At 34.0% G+C, this 12757-nt stretch overlaps 1 protein-coding gene across 1 annotated transcript in view; it reads left to right on the top strand.

Moving 5' to 3' along the window:
* The window catches only part of LOTGIDRAFT_181433 (hypothetical protein), a gene marked incomplete at its 5' end in the record, with an annotated part of 45149 nt that overhangs the window by 14390 nt on the left and 18002 nt on the right, over positions 1 to 12757 (top strand). Inside the window, 21 exons of the mRNA XM_009045938.1 lie at positions 430 to 550; positions 1011 to 1251; positions 1530 to 1673; positions 1929 to 2113; positions 2439 to 2545; positions 2731 to 3042; positions 3335 to 3574; positions 3944 to 4027; positions 4511 to 4690; positions 4907 to 5080; positions 5518 to 5665; positions 5967 to 6176; positions 6366 to 6523; positions 6605 to 7031; positions 7915 to 7986; positions 8307 to 8688; positions 9072 to 9215; positions 10194 to 10369; positions 10806 to 10975; positions 11242 to 11344; positions 11607 to 11840. Coding sequence (XP_009044186.1) covers positions 430 to 550; positions 1011 to 1251; positions 1530 to 1673; positions 1929 to 2113; positions 2439 to 2545; positions 2731 to 3042; positions 3335 to 3574; positions 3944 to 4027; positions 4511 to 4690; positions 4907 to 5080; positions 5518 to 5665; positions 5967 to 6176; positions 6366 to 6523; positions 6605 to 7031; positions 7915 to 7986; positions 8307 to 8688; positions 9072 to 9215; positions 10194 to 10369; positions 10806 to 10975; positions 11242 to 11344; positions 11607 to 11840 — 4012 coding nt within the window. The remainder of the gene's footprint in view (positions 1 to 429; positions 551 to 1010; positions 1252 to 1529; positions 1674 to 1928; positions 2114 to 2438; positions 2546 to 2730; positions 3043 to 3334; positions 3575 to 3943; positions 4028 to 4510; positions 4691 to 4906; positions 5081 to 5517; positions 5666 to 5966; positions 6177 to 6365; positions 6524 to 6604; positions 7032 to 7914; positions 7987 to 8306; positions 8689 to 9071; positions 9216 to 10193; positions 10370 to 10805; positions 10976 to 11241; positions 11345 to 11606; positions 11841 to 12757) is intronic.

Raw genomic sequence — 12757 nt, 5'->3', positions numbered from 1 at the left:
AGCTTTAATTGTACAAGTACAGCTCAGTTAAGAACTGAAAATATTTTTGTCTGGAAGAAATCCCATTTTTATACGGTGTAAATTGTCATCACTCATGTCCGAAAATTACTGTTGTTTCCCTGAAATGAGTCTACTGTCCAAAACATTATGTATTAGTGACTACAGAAGTTCTGAAGATTGTTTGTTTTCAATATTTATAGTTGGTTACAGAATCTGCAATTGTCATTGTACCACTTAATTATTTCATGTTTTCCACTGAATAGTCATAGTTGTATGAGTCCACCATCATTTTGGATGAAGGGCTGATGATATTTGTGTAAAGAAATAACATTTTTTGTATTTGAACAGCAAAAATACAATTGTTTTACCAGAAATCATGTCTCCCATGATCCCAGAGCTGTATTTTGATCTCTTGTCTTATTATTGTAGTTTGGTATAAAATCTGCCAATTCTCAAACTCAACAAGAAATCCAGTTGGCTGTACATCAGATATATGAATTACTAGTCAAATCTCTCTGTGATATTTATAATTCTCACCAATTTGGCATGGGTATGTCAAACATTTTATTAAGTGAACTGCTGCTTCAATTTAAAATTGGAGAGATTAATGACTTCAGCAAAGCATTTGACATCATTTAGCATATTGTTTGTTATAGCTAATGATTTACAAGAGCTTTGTGTGATGTTAAATGTTTAATGTTGAATGTATTTGAGATTTGAAATCTATCATCTATTGGTAGAGCAATAGGAAGAGTAAATACCCATTATATGGATAAAGGACGTTTGAGCAAAAGGAACCAACTGAATTAAAGCTTTTTGATTTCTTAAACAATTATATGATATACTTTATTGATATGGAGATAATATTAAGGTTTGTCATGAAATCTGTGCAAGGCCTTTGTGTATAATTTGGGTTGGTTGCTTAAAAATAACATCAAACAATGAAAATAACAATAAAGATGAAAAATATCAGATGAAAAAGAATTGAAATTGAAATTGATATATTTCAGATACCAAGAAACATCTATTATTATGTACTGTGCTAGCATTAAGTATGAGATATAAACCTGTAGATGTCTCTCTAGCTGTATCATGTGGTTTAATTCCCTTGTTATATAGTCTATCAGAGGGTTCTAACAATCTACCTAATACTCTATCTCCCATGCAGGGTTGTCTCTCAGCCTCCCACCTCTCAGCTATATTACAAGTTTCCAGCCTTAGATTGCTACAGATTATATCTGTCACTACAGGGTGTGTATATTTCTTTGATTTAATAAACAGATTTTAAGAAATATATCAATTCTGTTGGTTTATATGGTTGAATTTACAAAAAGAATTCTTGGCTGAAAAACTAATAAGCTGTGCTCATTATTTCATAGAATTGAAACAGGGAAGGTTAATTAGCAATACTGGTTGTTTTAGTTTTCTATCTACATACAATGAACTGCATCATTGATGTTCATTAGTCCAATCTATTTCAGAAAAGTATGATGTAAAAATAAATTGATTTTGATTGATTTCCCATGCAGGGCGTATGCTGATAAACTGAGTAATAATGTAATACAAGCTATATTAGAGTTACTATGGAAACAGTTACAGAATATTCTACAACTGGCCAATCCTGATTTAGTTTGTGAATCTGTTTGTTCCAATATAACAGGTAATTATAAAAAGTAATTTGAGCATACAGAAATATAAAAGTAAAAAGAAGTTGTTTTTGTATAAAAGACTGATCTCATCTCGACTGTAATCTGGCCATGTATTGTCAAAACGATCTTAACGTTAGAATACCCTAAAAGTTAGAAGTAAGATCCTAGTACATCTTAGTGCTGTTTTCAAGAATATGCGGCCAGGATCCCTTTTTTAAATAAAGACATTTCAATAAGCTTTTAGTTTTGTGATCTTAGAATGATTTTTTTTATTTAAAGAAAATGTATATTTGTAGAGAAGACTCTATCTGACCATCGAGATCTGATCTCGGCTCAAACCAGTGTTGGTGATTTCCTGGTGTTTCTACGCCGTGTGGCCGTGTCTACCACTATACAAGAACATATGTGTACCTCTTATTGGATACAAGCTTTACTAAACATAGTTTGTGGTACGGATGATGATGGTGAGTTATTTTCTGAAATTCAGTTTCAATATCCTTCTGAAATTCAAGCCAAGAACAGCAATAGTTGTAAATTCTTTGCTATCCAAGAGACTTTTTAAATCAATATCTGTTTGTAGCTCTGAAGCCAATATGATAGTTTTAGAATTGAGTATTTTTCTGAAACTAGTCAGAAGTCAGTCATTTTCCTATAATCATGGAGATACATAAATTTAAGCCCCATTTAGAAACCTAGTAATCTTATAATGTACTAAATATTAGAATCACTTGAAGACAGTTGAATATGAGCTGCTTTATATCACTTGTTATATTCTTGATGTATTTGTAGGTGTTCCCTTTATCAACAATCTGAGAGCTAGGCTACTGTCTTTAATGTTATTAGATAATTTACTACCAGCCTGTAAAGAACAAGACTCAGAAGAGTTGAGAACTGAGGTGAGACTGAGACTGTCTTCTAGATTAACCCCGCTATCTTAGTATTTTCTTTCTTTTCCACATTAGATGCTTATTTGCCCTTGTTCATGGTGATTGATTAGTCATCTTTTGTTACATTGGTCGACTTTAGTCATCAATTAAGATGCAGATGATTAGGATGTTAAACTCCATTTTATTCCTTTCAGGTGATTGAAAAATTATTTGACTGTTTGTACATCAATATGTGGAAAGTGCCAGCAGCTATAGCTAAGATGGAGGCTAGAAAGAAGAAAGAGGACTTGCTTCAAAAACTTGAAACTCTGTCTACATCTAGCAGAGAAACGACCCCCACCCCAGAATCTTCCATTGATTCTATCCATATGCAGGGAGCTGCGTTTGATATGGAGAAATGTAACTCATGTAGTGTTGAAATGGATCATACATTAGTTCATGGATCTGGTGGTCGTGGATACGGACTAGGAACTACTGCTATAAAGTCTGGATGTTACCAATGGAAGGTATGTAGATGTTTTATATCCAACATCCATCTATTGGAGTATATTTTTGGAACCAATATTTGTTGGTTCATTGTTGTAGGCCTACTTCATCAACAACTTTCTCAAAACATACTTGTATGCATATAGGGAAGTGGGCCACAATTTTTTGGATAGAATTGACAATGGTTCATTGTAAAGTGACCAATATTACATGGTAAAATAAAATCTAGCAATTAACAATATATATACTTCTTGGAAAAGGATACACATGATTGACAAACCCAATAACTGTAATTATTTTTCTTCTTTTCAGTTTTTGATAGTGAAAGAAAACAGAGGTAATGAAGGGACATGTGTTGGAGTATCAAAATGGCCGATACGAGATCATGGCCATCGTACAACTAGTGATATGTGGCTGTATAGAGCCTATAGTGGTAATTTATATCACAATGGAGAACAGACGTTGATATTATCAAGCTATACACAGGGTGATTATATCACAGTCTTGTTAGATATGGATGCTCGAACATTGGCTTTTGGGAAAAATGGCGAGGTTAGTTACCTAACTTGACTCTTATAACAGAATGAATTAGGCATAATGTTATTTGGATTAATCAAGACTTGTTTAAAGGGACAGGGTTTCTGACTTTTGTTAAGCAATTTGATGCTATCAGTGTCCCTGGTACACATAAAAAATCAGGTTCTTTCTTGTTAATATTTAGCAGATATCTAGTTATAGAGTGTGCTACTTATCAAAATATATGCTACAGATATGCTCTATGTATCAATGGCTCATTGAGTTTGATGCATTCTTGCTAACTTATAGCTCATGGGTTAAATCAAGGATAGGAAGAGATAATTCCAAAACAGTAAGGAACCAGATTTGTCAAAAAAACATTGAATATGTATGTTTCATTGATAGGAACCAAGAGTAGCTTTTGAAGATATAGAATGTACAGAACTGTATCCATGTGTCACCTTTTATAGCAGTAACCCTGGTGAAAAGGTAAAGTCTAAACCCTTTGTACACTGAAATGTCATGGCATCTTATGTATATATATATCAGGTAATTATGTGGCTAGTACAGCGGCTGCAAATATTAAAGTGGAGTGCAAAACTTAATGAGTCAAATATGTAAGCATGACTCATTGTCGTATTACAGGTAACTAAATGCTAAACGTCTTGGCTCAAGTTGCATGTGTTGGTACAAAATACTAAATTTTACTCAAATATAAACTGATTCAAATATTAAAAATTGTTATACCATATTAAGACATAACTCATAACTATAATAACACAGCGTAATACAAGTTACATACATTAACTATGAGAATTCAATTGATTCTATACATTAACTAAAAAGACAGTTCTATTATCTGTTATAACTTTTCCATGGTTTATTTCAATGCAATTAAGAGAATTTTAGAAATCGACAATTCTATTATTGTTTCCTAAACAACTGCAGATGTAAATGATTTTATAATTGTAGGTGAAGATTACAGATATGCAGCTTCGTGACAATCCTCGTGATTTATTACCAGGTGATCCTCATTGTGCAACCTCAGTATCAGTTATAGTGGAATCTAATATCTCATTAATACGTAACCTGTATAACGTACCTGCCTGGTCTACATTGATCAAGAAGAAAATGTGTGGCATGCTGGATAAAGTGGATCATTGGAATAATGAGGAAATATCAACTTCAAGTGGAAGTAACTCTACTGATACACCAGATTCAGGTTTGTATTTTAATTGTTTAGATCCCTTGTTCTTCAGACTGGAATTGAAATCTTGGAAGGTTCCTGGCCCATGAGATATCTTGAAAATGTGATTGCTACAGCTAGACTAGAGCTTCCGAGTAATCAAAAGTATTTAAATGTTTTAGCCTGTATCAATTTATGTTATAGAAAACACTGTAAAAGAAGACAAATCAGGCAAAGTGAATGATATGAACCAATCAAATGATAGTAAACCAGGTGATGGTCCAATGGTTGCCAACCAACATTTAGGACTGAAATTTAAAGTTGATGATCAGAAGTTAGAATGGTTGTGTAAGCAGGTAAACATTCTAGAAATTTGTCTAATCTTGCCATATGCTTTACCACTTCTATTTGGACCTAAGATCAACGACACTTGTAGATTCTGTATAGGAGAAAACTTGATGTATCCCTACTTTTTGTGTGGTGTAACCCACTGATGATAGATCGCAAATTTGCACTGCAATGACTGTCTCTGTTACCATTCTTGATTTAAGGATAGGATTTTGGCATTTAAAAAAATGGAAGTTAATCAATCAAGCTTTCAAGCTTACTTATAGGGTAGAAGAGAAATGAATTAACTGCTGTGAAAGACATATATTAATACCAAACACCTGATGGTACTTCTCGCTTGAAGATTTCACTGCTGTATATTTATTGCTCCCTACTTTATTATGTTTTGGACAAGATTTTTGGTTAATGGATCGTTTTGCTTGTACAGATTTTTATTGATTTGTAGGTTTGGCCATGCTTATGCGTGATAGCAGGAGTGGATTCAGGCATCAGAATTGGTGGAAAATGTTTACATAAAACTTCTGGTAAACAAGGTATTGTGATGGGTATGTCTAGGGAAGGTACAACTACTGTTAAAGTTCATTGGGATGATGGTGAGAACTCTATCAGGTAAGCAAACAAGTTTTTTATATTGGCTACATCTCTGTCTATAGCCGCGTTTAGACTGCCAAAACTTATCCGGGCTAAGACCCAACTGAGTATGGTTCTTTTGAGCAGACCAATTTTTAAGGCGGTGTAAATGCGGCTCATGGTTTGACCAGAATAAAATAGGCAATAATATCATTCAAAACGATTCAAGATTGAATAGCTTCTTTCTCTAAGACACATGAAATGCATGAAATAATAACCGTTCATGTTACGGTAGCTTTGAGATAACAGGTTTCAAAATTCAAGGGACATGCTACTCTAAGAATATACAAGTCATGACTTTTGTTTCTATTTCTAGTGATACTCCAGTAAGTAATATTGAACCAATAGAAACCCCAGATTTTGAAATTGATAAGTTAACAGGTTTCACGGCTGGTCATTTGGACTCTTTAGTGAAATTGGCCTGTATGATTGAAGAGAAGGGAATGCAGGAGTTGCCTCAGCAGCAACCTGTTCGTCCACAAGTCAGTAACAAATGTAGGGAAACTATCGAGAAAGTGACATATAACTTAATGATGGAGCTAGAAAGAGATATAGCACGAATTCTGGCTACAGAGTATGGAGCCACTGAGACAGATCATAATTCAGATAAAAAACATGGCGTGGATCCAATCGAGAGTGAAGAAGAGGAAGAAGAACCACAAGAGGCGGAAGACAATGAACTCAATCAGGATATTAGTCGAGAACCAACAGAACATCCATTGTCAGAATGGCAAGCTTTAGATCCTCAAGACATTGTTGATATTAATTCAACAACTTCTCAGGCAGAGGGAGAAAAGGAAGAGCCTAGTTCTGAGGAAAATGTTGCTGCATCTCCACCAGAAGAGGTATCAGATGAGAAAAATAATGTTCCCGAAGATACAAATGCTGATATAAAAGAAAAGAAGCCTGTTGAAGAATTTCAAAACATTCCAATCAAACCTAAACTAAAATCAAAGTTGTCAAAAGAAGAAAAAGAAAATCATTATTTGAAGCAAATGACATTGCAAATGGCTGCCATGAAGTCGTTAAGGGTCATCATCAGCAGCAATAAATTTGCTGAAATGTTATTGGTTCCTAAATCAAGCCAATCAGAAAGTGATGCTACTAAATCCTTGTTGGAGGGAATTAAAGATCAGAAAGATGAAGAAATAAAACATTCTTTACAAGCCATGATGAAGAAAATTGTCAAAAGATCTCTGGTATCTTCGCCATTTAGAAGAATTGTGAGTTTGTCAGAATTGGAAAGAACATTCAATGTATTACAAAAATTATCAGTTTCATCCTCCTCAGACTCTAGTCTTGATATTAATGAATTGGAAGGTAGGTTTAGTGAACTCTTTTTCCAAAAGACTATCTAGATAAGTGGATGTAGCCCTTTTGTCTCATTCCACCCGAGTTGGTTTCTGTAAGCAATGGTTTTGACTACCAATTAGATTTGATGACCTGCATTTTGACAGGTTATAATTGCCCTAGGCTTTCAAATTATGCATGTCCTGCAAAATGAATTTAAATTGGCATGTTGGTTGTAGATAGATTCTTCTCTCAATTGAAGCATCTTTATTATTTGGTAAAGTAGATAATTTCAATATTTTTCTGGGAAATTATCTCTTATGTATTTTTACCTTGAATATTTTTTCACTAAAATAATGTATGGAGCAAGTTAATTTCTAATTAAAATATGTTTTCTACCATCATAGATAGTAGACACTTAAGGATATTTGCCAGCCTAATGCAAATTAGATCTAACTTCCGTTTGTATTTTGTTTTTCGTATCGAATGTATTATTAGCTATTAGTTTTGTACATAACCACTACAGTAAGGTCAATCACTGTCCTTCTTGACTTTTCATTCTGCTAACCTTTGCTTGACCTCTGTTTTAGCAAATCAAGTGGCTGCAGAGGCTGCAGACCTGATAAGCTAGTCTAATATGCCTTGGAATGCAAAAAATGAAAAGTCACGAAGTGACAGTGTTTGACCTTACTGTCGTGGTTACGTACATAAATAATAGCTGATAAAATATTCGAAGTGAAATTAATAAATACAAACGGTATTAGGTTAGGTCTAATTTTAATTAGACTGGGATATTTGTTTGCTTATTTGTCTCTTCATGAATTTTGTTATTCTTTTGAAGGTGAACTTGAAGAAGCCATGTTAAAGAAAGGTATAAGCCAGGGAACTACAGTGGTAAAACCTCGTCCGTGGGCTGGAAGAGTAGAAACTACTTCATCAGAGACCCCTAATACTGCATCTGCAGCAACACCATCCACATCCAACCCTGTTTCTGGTATTGCTAACTCTAACAACCAACAGGCTTCTATACTCAAATATATGAGACCAAGCACTAGGTATTTTATTATCTTTAAAGGAATACTATCTCTAAGAATGATCATAACATAAAGATTCTTAAATTATAGTTTTAACACCAACAAAATTCCACTTGTATATACTCTTAATGGTCAAGTTTGAGAATTTGAAATATGATTATCCTAAGAGGTTGTTTTCCTTTAATGTATAATCTGAAACTTAGATTTTTATAGTTTTATGAATCATATTATCCACTTAAATTTTCCACTTAAACCCTGTAGCAATGAAGCTGTAATCCAGTGAGTTTCCATTTATTTCACATAATTACATTGGAGTTATGTTGGTCCCATACCATGATACCTTTGCAAATCCCCACAAAGATTTCTCTAGGCTTTATGAATTTATTGGGAGTAGACTACTCAGATAGCCATACCTTACAACAGAAAGCTGTTAACTCTGCTGATAATATTATTTGTATTTCCAGTGCCGATGATGTAGGTGGTATAACAAGAAGAATGTTAAGATCAGTTCATCCTAAAAACGTTATTTCCTTATCCAATACCATGAGACGTCCATTACGTTCTAGATCTCCTTCCCCACCGCCACCACCAATCATACCTCCTTTACTAGAGATGGGTTTTAATTTATCTCAGTGTAAACAAGCTTTAGCAGCCACAGGTAAGTTCAATGTGCTCAGTTTCAATATGTTTCTACTTGGATGGTATTCAATGTTTTAAGTTATTGGGGATCACTTCCATGCACTCATGGGTTAATGAATAATACCTTTAATGTCTTTACTTGTGTTGTGATTTAACAAATATCTGCCACATTTGGCTTTCACTTGTCAGTGATGCAAATTGTTGGGATTAAATTGTTTGGCTGACGATAAACCAAAGGCCAAAGCTACAGCTTGTACACATTGTATATAGATGTAATGAAAGGTTGAATTTTCACTATTTTGAACAGGAACAGGAACGAAACAGTCAGTAAACATTACTGAACAGACGTAAGATTTACTGTATGGTATGGGATATATTTATATTTTATTATATTTTTAGGAATAAGTGGTCGTGAAATCACTGTTAGAGCCATCAATACCTTAGCTACCTGGATGATAGAGCATCCAATAACAACACCACCAGTAGACCCAACTTCCCAGTCTGCTCCCATGAGTCTGATAGTTGAAGATATGGAAAATAACACTACAAGGTAATGTATTTTTTTAACAATGTCTCATGGATAAAATATTCTGCTTTGGTATTCTGTGTTATCATTCCGCTTTAGCATTGTAATCTTCTCAATACTTAGTGATTCCCTATTCTCTCACAAGAAAATTCAGCACATCTGTTTTAATATGCATGTAAAAGCCCTCATGTGTTATAAGAAAGCCCCATGTGTTATAAGAAGCCCTCATGTGTTAAAAGAAGCCCTTGTGTTATAACAAGCCTTCATGTGTTATAAGAATCCCTCATGTGTTATAAGAACTCTGTTGTGTTATAAGAAGCCCTCATGTGTTATAAGAAGCCCTCATGTATTATAAGAAGCCCTCGTGTTATATGAAGCCCTTGTGTGTTAAAAGAAGCCTTCGTGTATTATAAGAAGCCCTCGTGTATTATAAGAAGCCCTCATGTGTTATAAGAGGCCCTCGTGTATTATAAGAAGCCCTCATGTGTTTTTATAAGAAGCCCTCAAGTGTTATAAGAAGCCCTCATGTGTTAAAAATACCCTTGTGTGTTATAAGAAGCCATCATGTGTTATAAGCAGTCCTCATGTGTTATAAGAAGCCCTCATGTGTTAAAAGAAGCCCTTGTGTTATAACAAGCCTTCATGTGTTATAAGAATCCCTCATGTGTTATAAGAACTCTGTTGTGTTATAAGAAGCCCTCATGTGTTATAAGAAGCCCTCATGTATTATAAGAAGCCCTCGTGTTATATGAAGCCCTTGTGTGTTAAAAGAAGCCTTCGTGTATTATAAGAAGCCCTCGTGTATTATAAGAAGCCCTCATGTGTTATAAGAGGCCCTCATGTATTATAAGAAGCCCTCATGTGTTATAAGAAGCCCTCATGTGTTATAAGAAGCCCTCATGTGTTAAAAATACCCTTGTGTGTTATAAGAAGCCATCATGTGTTATAAGCAGTCCTCATGTGTTATAAGGCCTTAACAGTTTAGTCAATTTTCAGTGAAAGTCGTATTGACTCTCCAACTGATCCATATTTACTGAATGATGATACATCTGATGATACAGAAGATTATGATGAACGTGTTCGTCCACGATTAAGAAGACCTAGACGACTGTCTAGGAGTCGACATATAGACATTAGAAGTTTTTTTACCGGTAAATATATTAGTTTTATTGTTAAATGTATTTGTATATGCTTCTGAATGTGACCCAACATAGCAGAATTAGTCACAGTAATTCAAATTAAGTTTTTCAAAAGCTAGGAAGCAGAAACAGAAAGCTTCATATTGCAATCTCTCAAAGATGAAATATCATAGAACAATAATTGATGCATCATTTTAAAGCTGAGATCTTTCTGTATTCGATTAAACAAAAACCTAAGCCTTGAAATTTTGGTTCTGTGACTCATTTGTTCTACTAGGTAACAAATACTTATTTTCGTAATTTTTCTTTAAGTTTTCCCAGCTGTTAGACTGTATACTTCTGGTGATCAAATGTTAAGGATTTCTTAGTTATTGGAATTTGAACCTTCAAAATTTTTCTGATTGTGCACTTCTTTTTTGGTCTTCCTTTGCACAATATTTAGCGAAAATGTGGAAAAATTAATTTTTCTTGTTAGGTCACAGAAGAGAAGATCGTCCAGAAAGAAGACATGAAGTAGGTGAAGCCAGGCCATTATTTGATCCATTTGATGACTTTGATTTACAAGAGGAACTGTACAGTGAGGAGGGCCTGGAGGACATGTTTACCTTCAACCCTACAGACAGACCACAGCCTTTCTCCATATTGGTGAGATTCTTTTCATATACTCTGTTGCTTGAATATTTTTACAGCCAGGCATTTATTGCATAGAAATTGTTGTATTGTGAACCCGTCAAATATTCTTGAGAATTGTTTCATTTCAAAATGTGATTTGAAATATGATGAAAAAAAATCACTGAAGAGGCATGCTTGTGTAATAGCAGAGTCATCTTTCTATCTCAGCAGAATAACATGGATAGAACAAAAGGAAGAGTTGTTGGCTTATTAATGTAACATGATTAATATTTTTGCAGCGTCGTGATCTAGATGTGCCTGATCCAATCAGATGTGAATTATGTGGACATGAAAGTTTTAATTTTAACAGACATATGAGGAGATACCATCCAGGCTGTGGGGGTAAGAATTTTACAGTAACAGTTTGAAATATTTTACTTTGATTGAATAAAACAATTGCTCACGATTTACTTATGAACTAGGCAATGATGAACTAGCAATTATTTCCTCTTAATGGTGCCTCTTTTTGTGAAAAAACATTCTAATGAGAAAAAACTCTGTCTTTTCTGTCCATACTTTCCATTTTGATCATGATTTTGTCTTTTTCAAGAAGATCACTATTACGTTTAATTGTAATTGTCAAATCATAACTCTTTGCTAACAGGAAGTTGTGGTAGTCATGGATACCGTAGTGATGGACTGTATGATGATGGATGGTTTGGTGGTGTTTGTGGATCAGGTCATCCATTTTATTTACTGTGTCGTGAATGCCGAGAACGCTATTTACAACCAGCTAGAGTCAGTGTTAGTGATACTACTAATACCACCTCTTTTAAACCACCAAACACAGTTCCTATAGCTCCTGATTTACTTGGTAACTCTGATGGTATGTTTGATGGTATGTGCATGCTCATTAGCTGTTTTTCTTATTCATTATCTACTAATGTTATCTTTTCCCCTTTTCCAATGAAAATGATGAAGTGCAATGGCAAGACAGCGGGTGTACCATGTCATATAATATATAATTCATGACCTAGGGTCAAGGTCACTGCCCTGTACTGTCCAGTTCCCACATATTTTATATTTAATTTATAATCATAAATAAATTTAGTCATTTTAAATCCTCAATTCATCTTTGAATTAAATTTTACCTGATTTTGAGTTGAGATTTGTAGATTTTCTTTTCTTTTAAATTTAAACTCAATTTCTTTTCATTTGATGGCATGTGCATGCTTTTTTTCAAGTTTTTGCTCCATCTTCATTAAGACCATCAGGTGCAGAAAAGTAGCACATAAATATCTATTTAATTTAGTTGCTAAAGTTTCCTTGAATCATCACATTTACAAATGACTATGCAAATTCACAAAGTGATGAAGATTTCAATAACATATCCAATCTATTTCTGATTTTTATTTCAAATTTCAAATGTGTAAAATATTGGCAAGTTACTACTTAGAAACTTTTTCTTATTATAAGTTATTTAGTATTGCCTGTAAGGTAAAGAACAATAGGACATTAGAAATAAAAAAACAACAGATACCTTAATTGCGCTGAAATCATGGGCTTAAAGCCAGTATATTTAGTGAGGTATAAGGATGGATATGAATTGACAACAAAAAACAGCCTTGTACCATATGATATGAAGAGCTTGTTTGTAAAGAAGGATTGTTTTTTGTTTCCAATTAAGTTTCAGCCTTACAGTTTCCTAGTGATAGGTAGTTTGCTTGTGTGGAAGTGTTTAATAGTAAGTCAAGAAGTGTCAATGTATTACCGGCAGATTGGTGAGATAGTTATGAAATAAGTCCAATATCTATC

Source organism: Lottia gigantea (assembly GCF_000327385.1).
Source record: "Lottia gigantea unplaced genomic scaffold LOTGIsca_1, whole genome shotgun sequence".
Classification (NCBI taxonomy): domain Eukaryota; kingdom Metazoa; phylum Mollusca; class Gastropoda; family Lottiidae; genus Lottia; species Lottia gigantea.
The sequence above is the reverse complement of the archived record's forward strand: the minus strand, read 5'-3'. Positions and strand labels throughout refer to the sequence as shown.